At 34.6% G+C, this 25,223-nt stretch overlaps 1 protein-coding gene across 2 annotated transcripts in view; it reads right to left on the bottom strand.

Moving 5' to 3' along the window:
• LOC129229974 (rho guanine nucleotide exchange factor 26-like) overlaps nt 1–25,223 on the bottom strand; it is a 149,679-nt gene that overhangs the window by 41,526 nt on the left and 82,930 nt on the right. For both annotated transcript variants that reach the window (XM_054864369.1, XM_054864362.1), the window contains exons 2-3: nt 4,582–4,660; nt 623–725 (exon numbers count right to left, since the gene is read on the bottom strand). In XM_054864369.1, coding sequence (XP_054720344.1) covers nt 623–725; nt 4,582–4,598 — 120 coding nt within the window. In that variant the 5' untranslated portion in view covers nt 4,599–4,660. The remainder of the gene's footprint in view (nt 1–622; nt 726–4,581; nt 4,661–25,223) is intronic.

Genomic DNA, 25,223 nt, shown 5'->3' with positions numbered 1-25,223 from the left:
TTTAAGTGCTTCACAGTTTTTGAAGTAGCCAGGGTGATTTTGAAGAGCAAGATATAAAAAGTGTTTTCATACCTAACTTTGTGTTACTTCAATTATTTTTTAACTATTACAATCAGCTCAGCTAGTAGAGAAAGATTTTTTTTTTTAATGTCTCAGGAGGTTAGAGAAATATTTTCGAAGCACAAAGGGGAGGGGGGACTTTTTCATTTAGCTGAACTGGCAAAACAGCACGACATTGGGCGCTGATAGATTAGTAACACGATTCCCCTGCTCTTCCGAATTCCAAAAATCGTGCATTATAACTTTTCCGAAAGGTATAAAAACTTTAGTAGCGAGATATTTTGTATGATAACTTTTTAGTCAATGAATCAAAATTTTAATTGTTTCTAAACACTAATTTTATTCATACTAAACCGATTTTACGACAACTTCTTGTTAGTTAATGTATGTTTGGTTTCGCTTTGGGGTTATACATATTTAAGAAACTCGACCCCCCAAATGAAATGGTGAAATGCCGCCCCTGGTCCCCACCCCATTACAATTTTGCATATGAGCGCCATACCATCACGCACTACCTGAATTATGACTGAAAATTTAAATAACAATCAAGAAAGTATCTTACTTTTACAATTGTTTGATCAAGATCATAAACTGTATTCTGAGCAGATAAGCTACCGTCTGATCTTCTGGACAAAGAATTTCTTATATAATTCGTGAATTGAGGCCTGTAAATAAGAAATATATTCTGTAAATACTTTAATTATAGCAAGTAATTCACCTAAAGATAGATTTCAAAGTATTGTTAAAGTATAGTTTACGATAGTACATAATATTGTACATTTCTGATTCAAAGGAAAGTGTCTTAAACAGAATTGAATTTAGAAAAATTACACAAAAGTTTAAAGCTTGAAAATCAAAATTATGGCTTCTAAGAACATAAAAATAAAAAAACTTAAGACAGTATCTTTGCATATTTGAAAAATAATAACAATAATAATACTTATAATTGATAGTGGTTGATTAAAATTACTGAATATAGGTACTCACGTATAAGTCAATCTCGCACATAAATCAACTTTTAGGAGGAAAATCGAGAAAAAATCGAAAACCCGCGTATAAGTCACGCTTTTACTTCCTGAAAAAAATCGGAAATGTTTCAACGCTATTTTTGAAAAGAAAAGTTGCAAAAAGGAGGAAAATGAAATTTAATTAACATTCATATGTTGAAAAACGTCCGATTTTCATACTTTTAAACAAAAAGGGTCCACTTCACAAATCGCTATTTTTGTGAAGGGTTCGAGTTCACTGTCACAATTTTTTTAACTTGTTCCTTTTATTCTGAATTAATATCAGAAAAAATCTGCAACTTAACCATATTACTGTACTTTAAAAAAATGAGCATTAATTCGTAACAATCGGGAAAATTTGCGAGTGTTGCAATTCCCACACTTTTCGCATAGTCGACCGTTTAATGTAATTAATTGGTCTTTATTTCTCAGTCAGGTTATGTAAAATTACAGCAGAATGTGTAAGTATTTACTTCTTTAGCATCTGTTTAAAAGAGTTGGACTAAAATTGGAGGAATGTTCACGTTTCCGAGGGTTTTTTTTTCTTCGAAGAATTAGTCTGTGAAAATATTCGGAAATTCTGCTCCGCGTATTAAGTTGACCCTACTAAATTTCTTGACTTATAAACGAGTATATATGGTACACATAATTTAGAGATGCCAAAGATAAAGGTTTTGAACTGAAATATTTCTACCAAAATTAGGTCTCACTAAAATAAGTTATAGGGAAACTGGCACAGTAGGGTAAGAGATCCAACAATCACAATACAGTTCCGGCTAAATGGATAACTCCTTATTTGAATACTATTTAGTCCACAAAAAATGTTATTACAAAATATTTTTACTGAATATTTTTTATGTTTAAATGAACAACAAATATTTTATCCTAACAATCAGCAGTTTTTAGCTCAGATTTGTAATTAATAATAAAATGTATTCTTGTGCACCAATTGTTGGTTAATTTCCGCCCATGCTTCACAATTCAGTTGAGTAAAATCTACTTTAAGATTTAAAACAATAAATGAATAAAATTTTTAATATTCTCACAGAAAATATTAAAACTACAATGGGCATACGGATTGTGTTTTCACATGAAACGGTGAACAACTAATCCAATAGTGGTAAAAGTATGCTTTTATTAGTGAAAATATCAATTAAATTTTTCTTGTGAAAAATTCAATACAGATGACCAAAATTTGAGTGCAAAACATTCAATTGCTCACTTTTATGGTTGAAATACATTTTACTGCTGTTTTAAGAGACGTATAACATTTCAGAAATAAAAATATTAGAATAAGCTTTACTAGAAAGCCAGCAGAATGCTTGGGTTTATCAATAGATCTATTTCAAACAAATCTAAGAAGGTTCTTCTGCCTTTATATAGGAGTTTAGTAAGACCCCGTTTGGAGTATGCTGTGCAGATTTGGTGAGTCTGAGGAAAGATATTTGTGTATTGTAAAGGGTTCAAAGAAGGGTAACTAGACTTGTAAGGGGACTTTCAGATTTAGATTATGATACCAGACTTAATAAGCTTAATATGTATAGCCTGGAGCATAGGAGGATCAGAGGGGACATGATTCAGTTGTTTAAATTTATCAAAATAAATGATGTTAATGGATTAAATTTTTGCATCGAAAGCAGGATGAGGGGGTCATTGTTTTAAGCTATTCAAATATCAGGCTAACCTGGAAAGAAAGAAAAACTACTACTTTAGTAGGGTTGTGAGCACTTGGAACAGCTTACCAGAAAAGGTGGTAATGAGCAAGAAGGTGGACAGGTTTAAGAGGGCCACTGATCTTCAGTGAGGACTAATAAACTGACTAGGACCAGCCTCGCTGGGCCAAGAGCCTGTTGCTGGTTGTCACATTTGTATTTGTATTTGATTTATTTATTAACTGCACAAAATTCCACATCATTTATATTCATTAACTTTATAAATGAAGTAAGTCCGATAATCGGAACCCTCAGGACTTCAGAACGTGCGAATTTTGGAATGTTGCCTATTTTCTATTTACTAGCATTATTAATTTCTAGACATTATATCATAGGCGGTTCGTAGGGGGAGGGGGTGTTCCAAAAGTATAGGGGCCTGGCCCCCTTTCTTTCAGGGTTAAAAATTAATGATCGATTGAACAATTAGTTTTATAGGGTTGATTGATTCATTTGACGAAAGTAAAAACTAAAAATCTCAAATAAATGAACTTTTCTCATCTTATTTCATAAAAATTGAAGTTTGTGGTGGAAGGGAAATCTACGGTAGCCATCCGTGCTGATTTTTGATGCCATATTCCATATTTTTTAAAGTTATTTAATGAATAATACTAAAAACCAGAAATATAGCCCAACTTTACAAAAAAAAATCAGCTTCAGGCGTCACGCCTTTTAACTTTTACACTTCTTTTGACCCCCCCCCCTTTTTGTGAATCTGGCGCCTATGCATAATAGCGTGTTGTGACAGTTGTAGACAAAAATCAAAATACAAATTTAACACCTCGTACAAATAAAGAGAAAAATGCTAATTAGGTTCCCCCCCCCCCTTCTACAAACGCGTAGTAATTTATGCCTTGAAGAGACGATCACCAATGGCGTAGCGCTCAACTGTGGATGCCGCTGTCACTTGAAATTAATAAGGTTTCAGTAATCAGTGTCATCGTGGGAAGAGAAAGAGCAGTATCTGTAGGAATGAGTTTCTTTAGATACTTGAAGAAACACAGTCATTTCGAATTTTTCTGGGGGAGGGGACAAAGGTTATATATTCAAGGTAAAGCATATAAAACAAAAGAAAAAAAGACCATGTCCACTTACATGTAAATACATTATTAATTTTATTTATTTATTTTATTTATTTTTATTTATTTATTTATTTTTAAAGTCGGAGGGGGGATTGACCCTCCCCCTTTCCTGACTCACCTAAATGACGGACCTGCTAAAAAAAAGGGAATATTGGAATTGGATGTTTTTGTACTGAGTGGAAACAAAATAAGCAAGCTTGTACAAAAAGAGCTAAAGCACAACAGATGACAAAAATGCAAAAATAGAAGATGAATTTTTTGCAGATACTGCCCTTTACCTTCAATTGGCAGTGTGGTTATTTTGAGATTCTCAAAATGGTTGATATTCTCTGGATTCGGGGAGAATCATAGATTCCACGTTAGATAATATTTTATAAATTTATTTTCTAGAAAAACTTTTTTTAAAAATGTACAAAAATAACAGTTAAAAATAAGCCCAAATTTTGGAATTTTCCGAGTTTCGGATGTCCTAATTTGGTTCTATCTACTGAACAACATTACTTCAAGAAGTCGCTTAACTCACAAAGAGCAAGAAATAATTTTTGGGATAACTTACTTGATGTTGATAGATATGAAACTTGTTTTCATAGGCGAGGAATTATGCAGAATAATTAAGAGTTTTGGTGCCCTCTTCCCCCCCCTCTCGCAGGATTGTGTGCACATTATTCAACATGAGATTTGATATGTCATTAATTCGAAAACACATTTTAAAGTTATCTTTACCTGGTACAATTTTGCATGCGCCCTTCATCTTCGGAATCTGTTAAATCAATCCAACTTTCATCACTATCATAAGAATCACCTAGGAAGGAAAAGAAAATGAATAAAGCTTTGGAATATTCAGCACCAAACAGGGCTGGCTCCAGTTCTGCCACCCAAGGTGATGTTGACAAGACATTATCACAATATACACTATTTCCCCAAAAGTAGACCACTTCCAAAAATTCACATTTTTAGATTTCTCCAGAAATAAGAGACCAATTGTTCTGTAACTTTTGTCACATGAAAGGTATGCTCCAGCTGTCATTTCCCAATAAAATTTAAATCACTCATGCATTTAGGGGACCAGCAACAACTTGAGAATATAAATAAAGGTTTTTGATCATCTTTCATTCTATTTGCTGTAAACTTCAGAAAAAAAGTTTACCTTCTACGCAGAATTTATTTTAATGTTTTGATGAAAGTCCATAAGTTATAATCAAGAAAATAAAAGCTTTTCTTCCAAAAATAATTTTTTTGCTTTAAAGTATATTGGCTCATAACACGCAGATTTTTCCGTCACCCCTTACCATACTTACAGAATATTTGACAACATACAACAGAAACATAATGCTAAAAGTTGATATTGAAGTATTGAAAATTGGATAAAGTATGAACCAGGGGTCTGTCCAGGATTTTTCACAGAGTCCGTTTTTTGTGAAAAATTAAAAAATTTTGTGAAAAAAAAATTTTTTTGTAAAGAAAAAAAAATGTAAAAACCAATTTTCAAAAATTTGAGATGCCGCAAACTGCATCATTAAAATTTGAGGTTGAATGTTTTCCTCTTTTCTGTTAAGAATATCATTCTTGAGTTTTCCTAATGTTTTGCGAGGGGGAGGGGGGGCATCAATCTCTGGAAGATGGGCATTCCTCAAGTATAAATATTTATCTACCATTCTAAATTATGTTACATTGTTACAAGAAATGTTATATGTATAGTATTTAAAATAATTGTAACAAAAAATTAAAATTCAGGCAGGGGTTCAGCATTTAACTTTTTGACCCAAGACGCTCTTACAGAGCAGAGAATATCGTTTAAAACTTATAAACTCTGTGATTTTAACAAAAATAAAAAAAGATTTTATTTGTTTACCTCCTAACAAAGCGTACTAAACATCGAAAATTCGGAAAATCCGATTCCCATATATCGAATGCAAAGAGATCGCAATCCTCAAAGTGAAGGCATCAAAAGGATAAAAATTACTTGTAAAAGAAATATTTTTGATAAAAATTATTTTAGTAATTGCATTTTAGAGTCCTATAATAAACATATAAAAATATGGGACACAGTTAAAGCATTAAAAAAAAAAAAACTCTGATTCAGCATTTTAATTTTTGACTCTTGAAAGAAAAGAAAATTTCGCTTTTAAAACTTGAAATACGAGTTGTGAGAAAAATAAAGAGACTTTTCATTTATTTGCATCCTAAATAAAGCGAAGTTAGCTTCATAAAAGAATAAAATATGATTCTCATATCGGATGTAAAACGATTACATTTTTCAAAATGCAATCTTTTTACATCTAAAGAAAACATGCATCTAAATTTGCATTGCATCTATCTTTTTACATGCCATCTAAAGAAAAAAAAACGGTAAATAAAAGAGTTGAGTGTAACTTAATCATCCTTGTTAGCATCAAAAAATCAAACCAATACAATTTTCTCCCAAAATAACAGTTAAACATTCACGTAAAAACGCAAATATTGCCAAGCTGGTAAAATGATGAGAATATTTTGTAATCAAGTCACCCAGACGGCGATAAGTTTGAAGTTGGCAACCCTATCTGAAGCGATCACATTTTCTACGGATACCAGTCTGAAATTTTGCACAGTGCTTATGTGCATATCTAAGAACAAAAATCCGCCGGGAGGCATTTGATCAGAGGTCATGAACCTCCTGTGATGACGTCATCAAAATGGCCGTCTGATTAAGGTAAGTACGTTCGTTAAACTGCTTAGAATTTCATTATAGATCTTAATATTGTGAAATTAAAGTAAATCATTTAAAAACGTTTTAAAACAGCTATTTAATACTGATTGATTTTTTTTTCTTATCACAAATAGTTTTAGAGTTATTACAATTCACGTCGTCAAAATGGCCGCCTGGAAAGGTAAGTACGCTCGTTTAATTGCTTAGAACTACATTACAGATCTTAATATTGTGATTTTTATGTGCATCATCTGAAAGAACTTTAAAAGATCTATTTAACAGAGATTTATTTTTCATCCTAAGACAAGTAGTTTTAGAGTTATTAAAATGGCCAGCTTCAAAATGGCCGTCGTGAAAAGGAGAAAAGTTTTGTTTAACTGCTCAAAACGCCATTAGAAATCATACTTCCGTAAAATATAGGTACACTATATAAAATCTCTAAAATAAACTGAAAATTTGTCCCCCCCCCCCCGTAAGTAGTTTTAAAAATTTCACCGCAATAACGTAACTGCAGGGGGCAGGGAGGGGGCATTCTCTTCAACTGTTCCAACTGTTCAGCCGCATTTAACCTGCGCTGAAACTTTTAAATAAAAATTTCTTACCGAATTAAATACAAATATGTATTGTCACATAATAATTCACTTCTCCTGCAAGTGCGAAAGTCTGCCGTCTAACGGCAAGAATCAGAATGACAACTCGAATTTTTCCCGCCTACAAGCTGTAACTTTGGATTGCAATCAGCCTAGCTCGTTTTCTTCCAGTTCTGCTGTTCTCAGCAATAATTAATTCTATGGTGATATGTTCATTGTTCAGATATAATTTTCAATAACTGAATATTTGACTGGTTATTGCTGTAGTTATATCAAATTAAGGTGAGTCACATAATTTTATTACGATTTGAAATCGATAACTTTGATTGTTTGTTCCATCTAGTATTAAAATTATCATATAGCTTGTATTCATTACTTAACGTCCGTTTTAATAAGCAAAACCAATTAAAACTATAGCTCCTAGTAGAATCTCATGTGACGCCAGCTCCAGACTCTCCAACGAGAGCACAAGACAAGACAAGGGGTATAGTACAGTGCAATTAGACATAAACCTCAACATCCAAAGTAAAAGTTTTCCGTCAACTCCACATTGTTGTATACTGTCCAAATATTGTTTGGTAGAAAGTTACACCGTTTTCAGCGTCGGGTTTGGGGGGAGGGGGGGAAGGGGTTGGTAAATTAGTAGCTTTTATCAGTTTTTTGGAAATATTTAAAAAACTATGGGGTTTAGCGCAAAAAGTGCAATATACAAAATAATCTACACTAAATTACGAACAAGATGGTCCTAAGCATTATTTTCTTAAGTGAACGGTTCCAGAGTTACGGCGGGTGTAAAAGTAGAAAATTTTCAGATTTTTTTGGAAAATGAAATTCTAACTACTACGTAAACAGAAATAACTAAACAATTTTATTAAAAAGTAATATTGTATAGTCGTATTCTAGTCTAAAAGAAGCTAAGAGGCATTACATGGGATCCCACTAGGCTTGGCCTACCCTCATCGAGTTTCCTAAAATTGTTACCATAGATGAAGAGCAAAAGTTGTAAAACGTGAAAGTAAGAATTTCTACCTCTTTCTAGAAACGTAGAAATACTGGGAACGGGAACCGGTTTACTGCAATTTGCGTGAACTGTGATAAAGCACTTGAAGTTAGACTATTAGCTTTAAAAAAGACTGAGAACAAAACATTCAGAGATACACTTGAAAAGAAAGTTAGCTGTTCAGTCTCTAGCCTCTATTATCAAGTCTATGACAATTAACAACACCACTGTATGTGTGAACCCTAATACCTAGGGGTGTTTTTGATCCGAAATTTCAGAAATTTCCGAAAATTTTGGGTTAACAACACATTTTAAAACGGAAAAATGATTTTAAAATAATTTTTATCAATGATTTAAATGATTTTTGTATGCATATTTGAAGAGTTTACTGGGGAGGGGGAAGGGTCGAGTTTCCTCATAGTTTCAGAAAATTTCACATTGCCTTCAGAAAATTTTAATTGAGTCCACGTACGCCCCTGCCTAATACTCTCTTACATCGGATTGTGTGCACTGCATGAAAATATGAGAGATTGTAAGAAATACTGTCGAATCCGCTTAAGTGAATAGCCATTTTGCCACGAGAAAATATTTTAATAAGCGGGATATTCCGAAAACCTGGATAAAAATAACACATTATATTGGTTTGGTACATTGAAAATGTATTATATTAAGCGGGATATTCTTTTAATCGATGTTCTAATAAGCGGGCTCAACTGTATTTTAATTTGAATTATGTGCATATCCTCCATCCTTGTTCGACGAATCTGGCTTGATAAGGATGAGGAGCAAATCTTCAATGGTGTCTGTTTTGGTTCCAGATTCAAATGAATCATCGATCACCCCAGATTTAGAAAAAGTGTCCTACATCATTGATGATGATCACCTTCTTCATTGTGTTTTCTGAGGTTTCCCAGCAACTTTCAGACAGATTTGCGAGCAATACATAAATTACGTAATTGCTCATTATAGGCCAGCAACTTATTTTTGATGAATACGAGCAAGGAACCACAAAAGATGAAGAACAATTACGTAGATCACATTCTACTACTAACATTGAAGTCAAAGTTGAAGACTCAATCGATGTAACTATCAACCAAAGTGAATTTCTAGCTAACACTAAGAACAAAATGGGCCTTATTTCTCTCCTGACAATGTACTTGCAAAGAGGTGGTTGCACAGTTCATCAAGCATCAGGTGATGCTGTCTTATTAATAGTTTTAACAGCGATTGATAAAGCTAAGAATGGAGTTGAAGCTTGTGTGATCGGTGATGACATGGACTTACTATCCTTGTTGAATGTTCACACACCATCAGAAAACAAATTGAAAATAGTGGTACCAAAGAAAGGCAATCAGCAGGAGAAGGTATGCACTGTTTCGACATTCAGCGAAGCATTGGAGATATGAAAGGTGTACTCTTTGCAATATACGCCTTCACAGGATGTGACAATGTACCATCTTTCTACAAGAAGGGAAACATTTCACCGTATAGGAAAGTGTAAGCCAACAATGCTCTTCGTACGAAGCTTCTAAGTCTTTAATGATTCCAAAGCTGACCCCAGTGCAGTGGCTGACGCAGGGAAGTATTTCTTTCTTGCGATGTTTAGAGCAAATAATACTGAAGATTTATATAGCTTTCGCTAGCAGTGTTACTTGCAGGCTATTGCAAAGCAGCCCATACATTCATTGTTCAAGTTGGCTTACCCCCACTTCAGCAGCAACCAGGCAGCATTCATATAGACCCTATAGAACCTATTATCAGGTTCAGCAACGGCTGGATGAGAAAAAGAATTTACCTCCAGTGGGGGTGGAAGAAGATTAGTGAATACCTGAGACCAATTATAATACTGAAGATCTATATAGCTTTCGCTAGCAGTGTTACTTGCAGGCTATTGCAAAGCAGCCCATACATTCATTGTTCAAGTTGGCTTACCCCCACTTCAGCAGCAACCAGGCAGCATTCATATAGACCCTATAGAACCTATTATCAGGTTCAGCAACGGCTGGATGAGAAAAAGAATTTACCTCCAGTGGGAGTGGAAGAAGATTAGTGAATACCTGAGACCAATTATAACAATGCGTTCTCCAGCTCCCTGGGAATTACTTTCCCTCATAGTGCGCGTTTGCAAAGCCGAATGCTTCCGTAGCTGCGAGTGCAGAAGTAGTAGTCTAAACTGCTCAAGCATGTGCAGCAATTGCTGAGGTCTAAGAAGTAATAACAGGGGCACTAATATCATAGACGAAGATCTAGAAGAGGACGGTGGTATGCTTGAAGAGGACTGAATACTGGTGAATAATTTACATCACAATCTGTCGCATTCAACGTTCTACATTTTTATTAAACATTAGTATTGAACTCAGTTTACGAACGTCAAAAATATACAACAATAAAATATGATTGTAATATACAGGCAAATATGCCTATTTTCTACAGAAAAAACTTCAAAAGCTGCACTTATAAAAATGTCATTATTAAAAATGATATAGCAATAAATCATAATTGTTATGAATTTTTATAATTTAAAAAATCATCTATGTTTAAAATATATTCATTTTTATTGCGGCATTGTCTAGAGAAAGTTTGTGTTTCTCCATGCTGCAGACTTATATAGCCACGGTACATGAATGCTTCTTTTCCCTTACAAGTAGAGCCCCTTGAGTAGGTGGTGAGGTTGTCGTTCCTTCAAGGGTTTATCACAAACGTACCACCGGCCCTATAGATCGCAATTTGCTTTTACAAAACACTCCTCATACAAAAAAATTAGTTTTCTAAGTGATAATGAATATTTTTTTCGAAAAATCTAAAAAAAATATGAAAATTTTCTATTTTTCACCTGCCGTAACTCTGCAACCATTCACTTAACAAAATAATGTTTAGGACCATTTTGTTCGAAATTCAGTGTAGATTATTTTGTATATTGCACTTTTCGTGCTTAACGCCATAGTTTTCTAAATATTTCGGAAAAACTGGTAAAAACTCTAATTTACCAACTTCTTCCCCCCCTCCCCCCAAAACCCGACGCTGAAAACGGTGTAACTTTTTACCAAACAATATGTGGACTGTATAGAACAATTTGGAGATGAAGGGAAACTTTTACTTTGGATGTTGAGGTTAGGCCTTTTTTTGGTCTATTTGCACCGTACTAGTAGAGTGTTGATGGGGAACTCGGCGCCTCTTGGTGTCTCTCGCGAATGTCTCGCGTTGCCTCCAGTAAATCGGTAAATTGTTCCCGAGTCAAAGGAGCGCGAGAGGCTACTGCAACGCCATCTGTCCGCCGCGCGGAATTTGCTTTGTTTTGGTTTTCAGAAAGCAAATCGCAGTTCGCCATGTTAAAATAATTAGGTTTGGAACAACTCTTTGGAGTTGAAATTTTTGGAAATTTTTCAAACAGAGCCTATAATTTGGAACGCAAAGCACACGGATCATAAAAATAAGCAAAAGGTTTGATGCATGGAATCGCATTTCTTTTGGCTGTTCTTATGTAAAATGACTCCTTGTTTCCAAATACGACCACCTTTCCCCCATCTCGCCCCCTTTTAGACTTTCCCCCACCCCTTCTTTAAATCAGAGCCATTTTTTTAAAACTTGGAGTGGGAAAAGAGCATTACAATAACCGTAAACATTACCCTGAATGACTAGAGATGTGCAAAGCTCAAAATTTTGTGCATATGTAGCAACAAATAAAACTTGCCCCCCCCCCCCCAAATTCAAAAAGGGGGATTTTCTACAAAAATCGGTACGTGTAGGAGGAAAACGGAGATCATATTTGGATTCAGGGGGTCAATTAGCAGAAGAATCAGGCGGAATAGCCTCAGAATCATTTGAAAGTTTTTTTCGCTGCGCAGTGTGTTTGGGGGGGGGGGAGGAGTGCCCCCACGTTTTCCTTTTTGCCACACATGCACAAGATTTTGAGCTTTGCACATCTCTTACGGTTAATGTTTACAGTTAATATAATGCTCTTTTCCCCTTCCAAATTAAAAAAAAAAGGCTCTGAATCAGAGGAGGGGTATGGGAAGTTCTAAAAAGGGGGGCGAGATGGGAGGAAAGTGGTCGTATTTGGAAACAAGGGGTCATTTTACCTTAGAATCAGCCAGAAAAATGTCTTTTCGAATGAAAACCTGCGATTCAACTCGTATGCAACGTGCCACATGCACAAGACACTTTTTTTTTAAATTTGTTTTACATCGCGAAAATCTTTTTTGGATATATGAGTCATTCATTGAAGAGAGTCTTATACTCTCATTCTGCACCGAAATTTTTTTTACAAACATCTTTTTTAAAAAAGCAGAATAAAAAGATCGTTTTTCGTTATTTTTCTAATATTGGTGGGGGGGGGGTATACACCCCAAGTCCCCCTTTTTGCGATCGGTGTCCATAATCTTGAACTTTGAACTTCTCTTGCCCATCGAAACTATTATTAGCAGTTAATATAAAGCTCCTTTCACCTCCAAAAAAAAATACTTGCTCAAAAACTAAGGAAATTTTTAAAAAACTTGGGGGGGAGGGGGACTTTAATAAAATTGGGACGTACAGGAGGAAAACGGAGGTCATATTCGGATTCAGGGGGTCATTTTACATAAGAATCAGTCGACAAAATGTCAGAAGCATTTCGAAGGGTTTTTTTTTTTTTTTTTTTTTTGACGCACAGTGTAATTCAATGCTATGAAAATCATGAGTACAGATCTTTATATTTTATTTTTATAACTAAATTGTATAATATTGTGGCCATTTTTGGTTGTAATCTTAATTTTTAAATTCACATTTGTTGTCATAAAACAGTTTCATAAAAATAGCGGATAAACATATTTGTCAACCACCATCTCTTCTTCCTCGACTTCTTTTTTGCCTTCTTGGTGTTGTAAATGTGTAGGTAGTTGTATGTAAAAAGAATACAGGCACATCGCAAAATCTGCATCTACTTCGTGGTCCATTTTGTAAACAAACAAGCGGATTGACAGTTGAAACGCGCGCGAATGCTCGTGACATCACCGGCTTCTGCGTGCGCAAACACCTCGCCCGAGAGTGTGAACGGCTCTCTCGTTCAACGCTTCCCTCGCCATGACGTCACAAATCTCTCGGCAAAAAAATCCTCTCGTGCTTTTCAGGGAGAGTGTGGAACCGGCATAACAGTAACAACATCGGGAAGAATAGAAGGAATACTAAAAGTTTCGCATGTGAAGAGAAGTCGATACGCTCACGAGATTTCAGTAACCTCTCTCCACGTTCTGTTAGAGAGAGCGTATCAAAATTGAAAAGAGATATAGACGAAACATTTATAGACTAGGTTAAGCGAAGATCAAAATAATCGCCTCAATTTAAGTACTGGAAGATCATCATAGAGCTAGAATGTATACTTTTAAATATGGTGCTCACTATTCGTCTAGGAAATTTCCCAGGTTTTATCGTCGCTCTTGAGAACATATGAGGCAGTGACAAGCAAAGGGATGTAAGTGGACATTTTCAAGTTTTGAGTAAAACGCGTATAAAGATAACTTCCTAGGTAGGCGTCCATTGATTTTTTTTTCTTCTAAATCATGCTGTACAGTAGCAGCTCAGGGTGGCGACAGGAATTGTGAAAAGAAGTTCCCTGACTTTTCCCTGATTTCCCTGATTAAGTTCACCAAATTTCCCTGATTTACGTTACCAATAATAATGGTTTTTTTTCTTTGCTCTACTTGAAATCCATTGTATGTTTGTATAAAATGCAGTATTTTAAATGTTTTAAGTTGTGTAAAGTTGTTGAACTAAAGATATATTTTTAAAAGATGCTACTTTTTTAATAAAATGATTAAAAAAAACATATCAAGTCAATTTTTTTGAAAAAAAAAACCCTACAAAACAGTATATTAAATTTCGCTACATGGAAAGATCAGAGAAAATTTAAAAAAAAATACTTTACTTCCAGAAACCACTTAGCATAAGAATTTTAAGAAACTATTAAAATTTCCCTCAAAAACATGTGTATTTATGATAGAACTAAAAAGTAATTGAAATTATATTGAACTAAGTTTCCAAACTGTATAATAATTGTTGCAATAATAACAAGTAATAGTGAAAAAGTAGAAGTAATGTAGTTATTCTTATATAACTAATTGACATATTTATGCAAAACAGATGAAACCATTTGACATCCATTCATAGGGAGCTTTTCTCTAATCAAGAATATAGGTTTTAATGAATGAATACAGCATTTTAACAGTAAAAAAATAAAGATATTTAAAGTAAGAAAAACAACGTCAAAAAAGCACAAATTGCCGATTACAGCAGACACATGTTTCGGCGTTTCAGGGAACGCCTTTCTCAATGCAAAAAGTAATGAGTAGAGACGTACCGAGTACTCGGTAACTACTCGGTACTCGGCCAATTTGCCGAGTACTCGGTACTCGGCCAAATTCTGATCAGATACTCGGCCAATACCGAGTAGTTGCAAAAAATTGAATATTGTCCAAGACAGATACTAAAATTTATAAAAAAAGAGCAAGCATTATATTCTGCAATCATTTACAATTAAAATTTATAAGTCAAATTTAAATTTTGAGAATAATGAAGTTTGTAATGCTTCAATGGAATAAATCTTTATTTTAATGTCCCCAAAGTTAATAAAACTTATTTATTAAAAATTATGCAAAAAAGGTAAGTATAGAAAATATGGAATTTGTATATTAAAAATGGATTTTTGCTACAAACAAAAATTAGTTATAAAAAATGTAAAAATACCTTTGCTTAAAAAATAATTAAAAGTACAATGCAGGAACTCTGCAGACACGTGTTTTGGCATTACAAGGAATTCCTTTTTCAATGCACAAAATGGGGGCTCGTAGATTTAAAGGCATCCGACAAAAGTCGTATTTTTTTGTTGAATGTCTTTACATTCTTTAGCTCACATGTTATGCACTGAAAAAGACGTTCCTTGTAACGGAGGGGGGGGGGGCAGAAACACGTGTCTGCAGTGTTCCTGCACATTTGTTTTATCTGCTTTTAAAAATTATTTATGTTTGGCGGACTAGAACTATAATTGATTGTTATACAGTGAAACCCCTCCAAACGGACACCCCTCAAAGGCGGACACCCCTCTTATGCGGAGAATTTTTAATTCCCCAGTTCCAATGCAAATAACATTATTAAACCCCTGTCCTGCAGACACCTCTATATTGCAGAAAAAAAATTTGTCCTGTTAGTGTCCGCATTAGAGGGATTTTACTGTAATTTGTTTTAATTTCAACTTGATTAATCATACCTTTTATTTATTTATTTTTATTTAAAAAAAATATTTTTTTGTAAAATTTTTGACACAAACAAAATTGTATATATATAATGCGTAATTAAATTTCAGCAGGAATTTAGTTTTAAAAACTATTATATGGACAAGGAGGTTTATACTACTATTCCAATAAGTTCAAAATTCATCACATGTGTGTCGGTGGTTCTTCTTAAAACATAATTGGTACTTGGAACTCGGCCGAGTAGTAAAAGGCCGAGTACTCGGTAACTCGGTACTCGGCCGAGTAATAAAAGGCCGAGTACTCGGTACTCGGCTACTCGGCCAAAGTGCTACTCGGTACGTCTCTAGTAATGAGCTTATGAACGAAAAGACATCAAGACATCCGACAAAAGATATTTACTTAAGCACACAAGTTAACTCTATTTCAAATGATTTTAACAGTATGTAATGAAAAAAAATCTTAGATTGCTTTTGTAACAAACAACTTTGAAATAAAAGAAAAAAAAAAGCAATTAGTTAATTTCAAAATATATAAAAGAAGAATACAACTTGGTTATAAAATTAAAGAATCACTTAAGCCTGAAGAAAAGAAAACCTTTATAATCTGCGGTGACAAAAAATAGTATAACGGCAAAAAACAAAGTTTAGTTCAATTTTAGCAATTAAATTAAAAACGCGAAGAAGTAATAACTTTTAAGCTTTTATCAGCATTAATTCAAAAACCAAAGATTTCTTCTTTAAATCGTGATTACAGACGCTAATTACTTCGAGACAATGGAATAAAGGCAAAGGAGCTAAAGCATTAATGAAGGCTTCCTCTTTGCCTGTACGGTTGTTTATTTTACGTAACATTAAAAGCGTAAAAGGAAATTTCAAGCTAGGTAACATAAACAACCTAACAGACACAGAAGCAATCTTAGAAAGTTCATCCTGTGGTTAATAAGTAAGATTCAATACTTTGACGTTGAGGAAAAAAGATGCACAAATATGCGGCAGTGTATAATCGCACCTCATTAATTTTACTTTTTTTTTTGAACAGATAATTGGCGGAAAGTGCGTAGGGAATTAAAGTACTTAATTTTGTAAAGCAAAAAAAAAAATTTTTTTTTCTTCACAAAATCAATTTTTCCTGATTTTTTTTTTTTTTTTTTTTTGTAATTTTTTCAAATTTCCCTGATATTTCCCTGACTTTTCCCTGATTAATAAAGTTCCCTGACTTTTCCCTGATCTCCGTGATTTCCCTGATCTGTCACCACCCTGTAGCACCTACCAGGGGTACTAGTATTATCTCTTGCCCCAAGACAGAGGAGAAGTTCACCTACCATTTGTACTGGTGATATCCAATTTTTTAATTTTTCCACTTACATCCCTTTGCTTCTCAGTGTCTCATTTGTCCATGAATGTTTGCTCTTAATCATACAAATTATGCCCGATGGCTTTCAGTATTTCTGTTCAATTTGAAGCAATTACCAGAGATGCATCCAGCTATTTTCCAGGAGTTTCAAAGGGAAAATATATTTGGCTCCAAAACTGAGAGGAAATTTTCCAGGATGGCACACGACCATTTGCATGAGCAAAAGAACAAATTAAAAAATCATCAACAAATCTATCACGTTTAAGTCATGAGGCGTCATTAATACGATGGATGGTTGCTGCACCCGAAGTTGTGCACATGCTTTGGGAGTGAGAAGAAAATCAGAGCCTGAAGTCTGACGTCACTACTGAGGAGCACCATGAAGATACTAGAAGCTTTTGTTTTCGGTATTAAACTCATGTTTCAGCCTAGTTGAAACATTTGAAGAACAAGGGAATCCTTTCGAAGATGACGAGTTAACTACAGTAAACAGCAACAAAATTGTTCTCTGGGAAGAAAGTTCCTTTTATGTGGTGTCAGCGCAAGCAATCGGAACAAGCCAATTTAATACATTTGTAGACGATCGCTTAGTGTTGAGAAAATTATCCATTTATGATGTTATTAAAAGAAACAATCTCCCCTTGATGAGCAGAAAAAAAAAATTTGTTAAGTCCAAAGACATGTAAAAAATTGTTGATTTGAGGAGGGACAGCACTCCTTTTGCTAAGCTACATGTTGTCTGCAAATGGACGTAAAAGAATTTTGACAACTCGAAAACAGCTCGTGTCCACCTTTTATATCCCACCTTTCTTACCTTAACAAACTTAGGAAACCAAGTCATATGTCGGACGTAGTTTCTTGTATCGTCCAATCTACTGGACTGGATTTGACGGCTATTCCGGAACCAAATGCTTCTTCTCTTATCATTGATGGGGTTGCCCTGATTTATATGCTTGTTTCGCAGTCACTCGAACTGTCCAACAATACTGCGATCAGAATGTGAAGCCGTACATTTTAATGAGACTAAAAAGCGTTGATAGGGTAGATTTGGTTCTTGACCTGTATTTAAAAGGAAGTTTGAAAAGCGACATGAGACATTCGAGAGGATCTGGGCCAAGAATAAGTATTAAATCCAATTTTTGATACCAAAGTCATTTACTAAAATTCTTGCCAACGATAAAAATAAAAAGGAGCTTTTCGAAATTTTGGCAGAAAATCTCGTGAAGATGGATCTACCAGATGGGAAGTAGGTGGTATGCACCTACAAAGACATGTAATTGCTTCAATCAAGAACAATTTTGAAATCATATCTCCCGTATCCCACGAAGAAGCCGATGCAAGGCTATTCCTTCATGTATGGTGTGCAATAGAATACTCGTGTCATGCAAAGATCACCGTTAAAACTGTTGACAGTGATGTTGTAATGATTGCTATATGTGTTTTTTCAAGAGTGCTGAGATTGCAAGAGCTATGGGTGGAGTATGAAAGTGGAAAATATCTATAGTATCTTCCCATTCACGTTTTGAATCGTAAAATTCCACAAGATGTTCCAGATATTCTGCTTTTTTTCCATGCCTTTACAGGAACTGACACGGTCTCTAGTTTTTCCAGCTTTGCTAAAACTACTGCACGGAAAACGTGGATGGCGTTTAGAGATGTTGACAAAGGTTTTTTGTACTATACTTAAGTACCCGAGAGCATCAACGAAAACGATGAGCATTTCCTACTTATTCAGCGCTTCGTCGTCTTTGCGTATCATTCATCAAGCTCAGTGGAAACCGTCAATGAGGCTAGGAGAATTTTCTTCATCCAGCAAAAGAGACCAATTGAATATATTCCACCAACTAGCAACGTTCTTCTGCATTTCCTAAAGAGAGCAATATTGCAGTGTTCACTACGGACAAAATATCGTCAGCGAAATTTTCAGCTCTTGGATCCGTGTCAGTGGGGATGGAAAAAAAATCGATGAAGAGTATGAACCTCTTTGGTATGCACACCCTAAAATACCTATGTAGAAATTACAGGAACTTATATCATACAAGTGCAAAGAGATGTGTACCCGCTGTTGATGCGCCAGATCAGATCTGAATTGTACACTTCTTTGTAGTTGTGAGGGTCAGTGTAATACGTAAAACGTTCCTTTAAAAAACTTTTCGCAGTTTTCGTATCGGTAGTTTTTTTTTTTTTTGTATTAAAACTCGTAATTTTCGTTTATTTCTCTTATATGTTCAAAATGTCAGCATTTCTAACAAAATTATTTTATTATAGTATTAATAGTTAAGTCCTCGATCCATTTGGGGCAGTGACTATGATTATTTCTGCATTTTAACTTCTCTTTCATTCAATATATAGGTAAAATACTGACAAAAGGTATTAAAACATGAAGCACAAATTTAAATTTAATGAAACTGGAAAGGTTCTTTTGTAATCAGGGGTATCCACCTGGGGGGAGGGGGGTCATGGCGCAGGAAGCGCCATTGAAATTTTTAGGGGTTGTCTTTAGGGGTATTTTTTTCATTTGGGGGGATCCTGCTGTGGGGAAAGTCTCTGCGATATTGATGGGAGGGGAGTGCGCTCTTGCACTTAGGGGATAGGCGGGCACACCGGTATAATGCAGGAAAAACAGTGAAATCTTTACTCCAATATCGGAGAATACAATAAAGTCATTGTTTTCCTATCAATTTTCCCGTTGATATTGTAATAATTATTAAACTATTTGGCTTAGAAAATAAAACTAAGCATTGTTGAAGAGCTTTTTTAAACAGTTTTCAGATAATGTATCTGAAATTTACAATATTATGACCTATTATGTAGTTCTAAGCAGTTAAACCAACAGACTAACCGATACATGGCGGCCATTTTGATGATGTCACCACAGGGGGAGTATTGACCTCCAATCAATTGCCTCCCGGCTTTTTTTTTTTTTTTTTTTTTTTTTTGCACTCTTATATGAACATATGCTCTGTACAAAATTTCATACTGGTATCAGGAAGTGAAATGTTTTTGCACAAACTCCACCGACTATACTATCTGTTTGCAGTTCCAAGTTCATTTTGCTGTATGTTATTATTATTGTTTATTAAATCATGAGCGAGCAGGGAGAAAAGTGCTTACCACGCCTTTTCAAAGAAGTTTAAAAACACTGCTGCAAAATAGCTATGACAAAACAAACAAGTAAAATTATTTAAAACCAAACTGACTTTTAGCTGTCAATTTCTTTCAAAGAAACAAACAACAAGCATTATTGAAAAGTTGTAGCTTTGTGCAAGATAAATTAGATAAAAATGGAACAACGTTTAAAAGCACAAAAAGAATAAAAAGTTTTTTAAAAACGCAGACATGTTTCGGAGGCAATAGCCTCCTTCCTCAGTGCGAAATGAACAAATGGATGAATCAAGGTCAAGGGAGAGTTTAAATGCGTAACCGGAAAAACATTGACCAATCAGATATCAGCGAGTGCTGAGGCAAAATATGAAGTATTCTAACATGTAAAATTGAATGAGATTGGAGAAAAATGCGGAACAGCAAAAGACTCGTTGCAAAGATTATTTAAGTTTTTATGAATGTAAAAGGATTTCAGAAAATCTAATTCACCTACTGTTGTAGGTCTGCAAATGATCTTGACCTCCGAAAAGACAAAATTTTGCCCTGTGTCCCAACAATGTTTAGCAATTGAAGATTTGTTCAGTTCCTGTTTTTTAACGTGGTTTTCATGTTCTTTCAAGCGAAATTTAAGCGAGCGCCTTGTCTGTCCCACGTAACCAATATTACATTGACAAGGAATGTGATCTAACAAGCATTATATTTATTTGACAGTCGAAGTTATTTATGTTCCCTCTGATTCAACTTTAAACTTTAAAAAAGGTTCCAAAACTAATCGGGTTTTATACACAGAAATATGCGTTATTTTGATTTGAGATTTGCTCTTTCAATAAACAATTTGCGAAAGATCCATTTTTGTTTATCAGAATTTTGTGAAGGCTCCGTTTTGGTTAATCGGAATTCAAAATGTCCTCTGGTCAGTCCCCTGTGAACGTTTCCTAACTATGCAAACATTAATGCTAGCGTGGGGGGGGGGGGGTGGCAGAGGATCGAAACTTTTAGAGCCCTTAAAATTATGGCGCTCAGATTCACGGACCGCAGGACCGTGCCGTAATCAAGCCCTGATTAAATTCAACTCTTTTTCTTGAAAATCCCCCCCCCCTCCCATAACGATCGAAGATCGATATCGATGTATAAAGAATGACGACAACGATGGTTGTTTCTTTTTCGCTGTGTTGTTCCGATGAGGAAAAATTGAACACCACAGCATACTGAAGACAGGGAAACGAACTCAACGGTACGCCTAATTATGCTCGCCGTGCAGGACCGCATTTTGAATTTTTTCGGGGGGCGGGGGTTTATACTCAATGTAAATTATATTTAAAAAATGCAAAAACTACATCTACCCTCCCACCTGTAAATAAAGTCATTAATTGTCCGAAGTCAGGGGGAAGCAACTGAACCCACCGCCCCATTATGTGCTGAACTGCCGCCATTCCCACCATATAAACCAAAATGGGCCGGTCGACCAGTTGCGTTAAGGATTGCAAAACTAAGCTGTTAAAACTAGTATGTTGTGGCCATCACAAAACTTTCTTCTATATCTTTCTTATAATTCTGATCCCTCCCCATGCTTAACGAGGAAGCAATATTCCCAACGAAAACAAAATTACACATGCCAAAACTTGATGACCATCCCAATTCCTGATTTATCTCAAAAGCAAAGCAAAGAATGAAAATTGAAAATTATTTTAAAAGCCTTGCTTAAAATAATTATACAAACATTTATCTGTTAAGAGACACAAGATGGCAACAGTTAAAAATTTTAAATCATTGAGATAATATTTCGGATCATTTCCATGCAATTAAAAGCACGAGCTGAACGCAGACGACAGTCTGTTACGTTTTATCTTTCTTATTGTTGCAATTAAAAAGCTATTTTTATTCACACAAATAAAAAAAAAATCAGCCCCCCATGGAGCGATTGGCGCCAAAATTAAACCAACGCCTGTTTACATATGGATTCATATTTATTCCAAATTTCATCCAGAACGTAGCATTACTTCTTGAGATATGGCACTCACAATGGAAAAAAAAGAACGTTCGATTGCGCCACCCCCTTTTTAGCTGTTGACACCAAAATAGAATCATTTCTTATACCCTCTAGGGGCTACTTGTCGATAAATTTTTGTTTGATTACGTTCATTATTTATTGAGATACAGCAATCACAATTGACGGCAAAAACGTTCTATAGCTCAACCCCCGTTTGAGTTATTGACACCAAAATTGAATCAGGATCTGTACCTGTTAGGGACAACATATGGACCAAATTTTGTCTGATTCCGCCAATTACTTCCTGGGGAATAGCAGTCACGCAAAACTCAAAAAACGTCCCATTGCTCCACCCCCCTTGGAGGAATTCGCGCCAAAAACCAATGGGCACAAGTTCACATAGGGGCACATATGTGTATCAAATTTCGTTCGATTTCATGCGGTAGTTTTTGCTGTAGAGCGGCCACAAAAAACTGGTCACACACAGACGTGACACACACACACACACAGACATTTTCCAACTAGTATGTTGTGGCCATCACGAAACTTTCTTCTATATTTTTCCTTTTTCTGATCCCTCCCCATGCTTGACGAGGAAGCAATATTCCTAACAGGGCAGTTCTCAAAAGGTGGGAACAAAAAAGTTAACTTTGAGCAATTTCAAAAATTTTCGAATTTGACATCAATTTTGATTTTATTCTATAGTATGCATACCTAGAACACAATATATGAACATGAAAAGACAGCAGGTATTTGTAAAAATTGTTAATTAGCAAATTAAATCAGCAATCTGTAGGTAACAGATTTTGGACATTGTTGTCCTGTAGGTAACGGATTTTGGACATCATCATAACGTAAGTTTCACCATTTTTGACAATTGTTAATCTGATTTTTAACTTTTCCAATAAAAATTTTATTTACTACTTTTTAAATTTTGCAATTTAATAATAAAGAGGATAATTATTGAAATACTTGAATGGCTATACATGCTGCTCCTTACATATAATAAAGTTTTGGAATGATTTTGAAGAAATTGATGCAAGGTTAAAAAAAAGCTTCAAATTAAAAATAATACAATTGTAAAAAGTGACATCAGTTTTAATAATGAATATTTTTTCTAATGTCATAAATATTAAAATGATGTCTAAAAAAATTATTGAAGAAAGAAATTCGTATTTCTATTTGGAGATCGTTAAATTATGTTTCCAAAAGAAAGAAGAGAAAAAGAATTCTAAAATAATAAAAGCGGGGGAAAAAAAAAAAAATGCTAGCGCAGGTGATAAAGTCGCCAAAACTGGTTCAGCTGACGATAAACTACATTTGTCAAATTGGAATTCCCCTCTGGTAACCTTTAGCTTATCGTATACTGTGCTGTCGCCAACGGAGGTTTGCTTGGCGATTTTAGCGCAAAATGGCTTTCGGTTCGATCATAAGCAGCCATGTTTCTACTGTAATTTATGTATTGTTCAATGTGTAACATATTAATTATGCAAAATACTAATGGATTAAAGAAGATAACATTATAATAACCTTTTTTATTGAGGTTAGAAGACAGTAAATCATCAAAAATTTTGAATAAATGGACAGAATTTATCGGCGTCAAGATCGTAACGCCATTTGGACATCTCACATGTACGTTTAAAAAAATTATTTTTCTTCTAAGATACTGCATAAAAGCTTATGAAAACACTTTTAAACAATTAAAAATTGATTCTGAGGCTCGATAAACACCTTTAAAATGAAAACATCATATACTTAGTTCTCAAAAAATAGCATTGTAAAGATCGTAAATTTTGGACATGCATCAAATTTCAAACTTACTATTTTCTAAAATTGTTTACAAAGTGAATAATCTGTCTTTACTTTTGTTATTTGTGTAAAATATTAACAAAAAATTATTCAGTGTAAGATTCATACCTTTAAATTTTTTTTGAAACGTATGGAAATAATTTAAAAAATTTTTTCTTTAATGGTACATTTGCTCAGTTAACGTTTTGGTATGTCCAAAATTGCGCCTTTTAGCAAAGAAAATATTTTTTTAAGGGCATTTAAAGAGCATTTTTTCCATAATTTATGTCAATTCTTGTCTCTATACAGTATTATAATTTAACTCAAAAATTTTTGAGTTAATTAAAACGAAAGTTATTTGGTGTTGAAGCTTCAAAGTTGAGGTCTGTGTTTGCTCCCACCTTTTGAGAACTGCCCAACAGAAACAAAATTACACATGCAAAAACTTGACGACCATCCCAATGTCTGAATTATTGTAAAAACAAAACAAAGAGCGAAAATTGAAAGTTACTTTAAAAGCCTTACTTGAATTAATTACAAATATTTTATTTATTAACAAACATTAGTGGCAACAGTTAAAAATTTTAAATCATTGAGATAATATTTCCGATCATTTCCATACAATTAAAATCACGAGAAATACGCAGACGACAATCTATTACGATTTATCTTTCTTATTGTTGCATTAATAAAACTATTTTTATTCGCAAAAAAAAAAAAAAAAAAAAATCAACACCTCTTGGAGCGATTGGAGTCAAAATTGAACCAAAGCCTGTTTACGTATGGATTCACATATATTCCAAATTTCAACCAGAACGTAGCATTACTTCTTGAGATAGGGCACTCACAATGGAAAAAAAGAACGGGCGATTGCGCTACCCCCTTTTTAGCTGTTGACACCAAAATAAAATCAGTTCTTATACCCACTAAGGGCTACTTGTCAAAAAATTTTTGTTTGATTCCGTTCGTTATTTCTTGAGATACAGCAGTCACAATTGACGACAAAAAACGTTCTATAGCTCAACCCCCCCTTTGAGTTATTGACACCAAAATTGAATCAGCACCTGCTCCTGTTAATGGCAACATATGGACCAAATTTTGTTTGATTCCGCCAGTTACTTCCTGAGGAATAGCAAGCACGCGTAACTCAAAAAACGTCCCATTGCTCCACCCCCCTTGGAGGAATTCACGCCAAAAACTAATGGGCACAAGTTCACATACGGGCACATATGTGTACCAAATTTCGTTCGATTTCATGCGGTAGTTTTTGCTGTAGAGCGGCCACAAAAAACTGGTCACACACAGACGTGACACACATACATACACACACACATACATACACACACACATACATACACACACACATACATACACACACACATACATACACACACACACACACACACACACACACACAGACAGACAGACATTTTCCAAAAATAGTCGAAATGAACTCAGCACACCTCAAAACGTTCGAATCCGTCAAAATTCGAAATTCGAAAATTTGCACGAATACAATACTTTCTTCTATATATTAGATATAGAAGAAAGTAAAAATAGTCGAAATGGACTCAGCACACCTCAAAATGTTCAAATCCGTCGAAATTCGAAAATTTGCACGAATCCAATA

The sequence above is a fragment of the Uloborus diversus genome, chromosome 1, assembly GCF_026930045.1.
Source record: "Uloborus diversus isolate 005 chromosome 1, Udiv.v.3.1, whole genome shotgun sequence".
Classification (NCBI taxonomy): domain Eukaryota; kingdom Metazoa; phylum Arthropoda; class Arachnida; order Araneae; family Uloboridae; genus Uloborus; species Uloborus diversus.
Note: the sequence above shows the minus strand (reverse complement) of the source record. Positions and strands in the feature narration are given on the sequence as shown.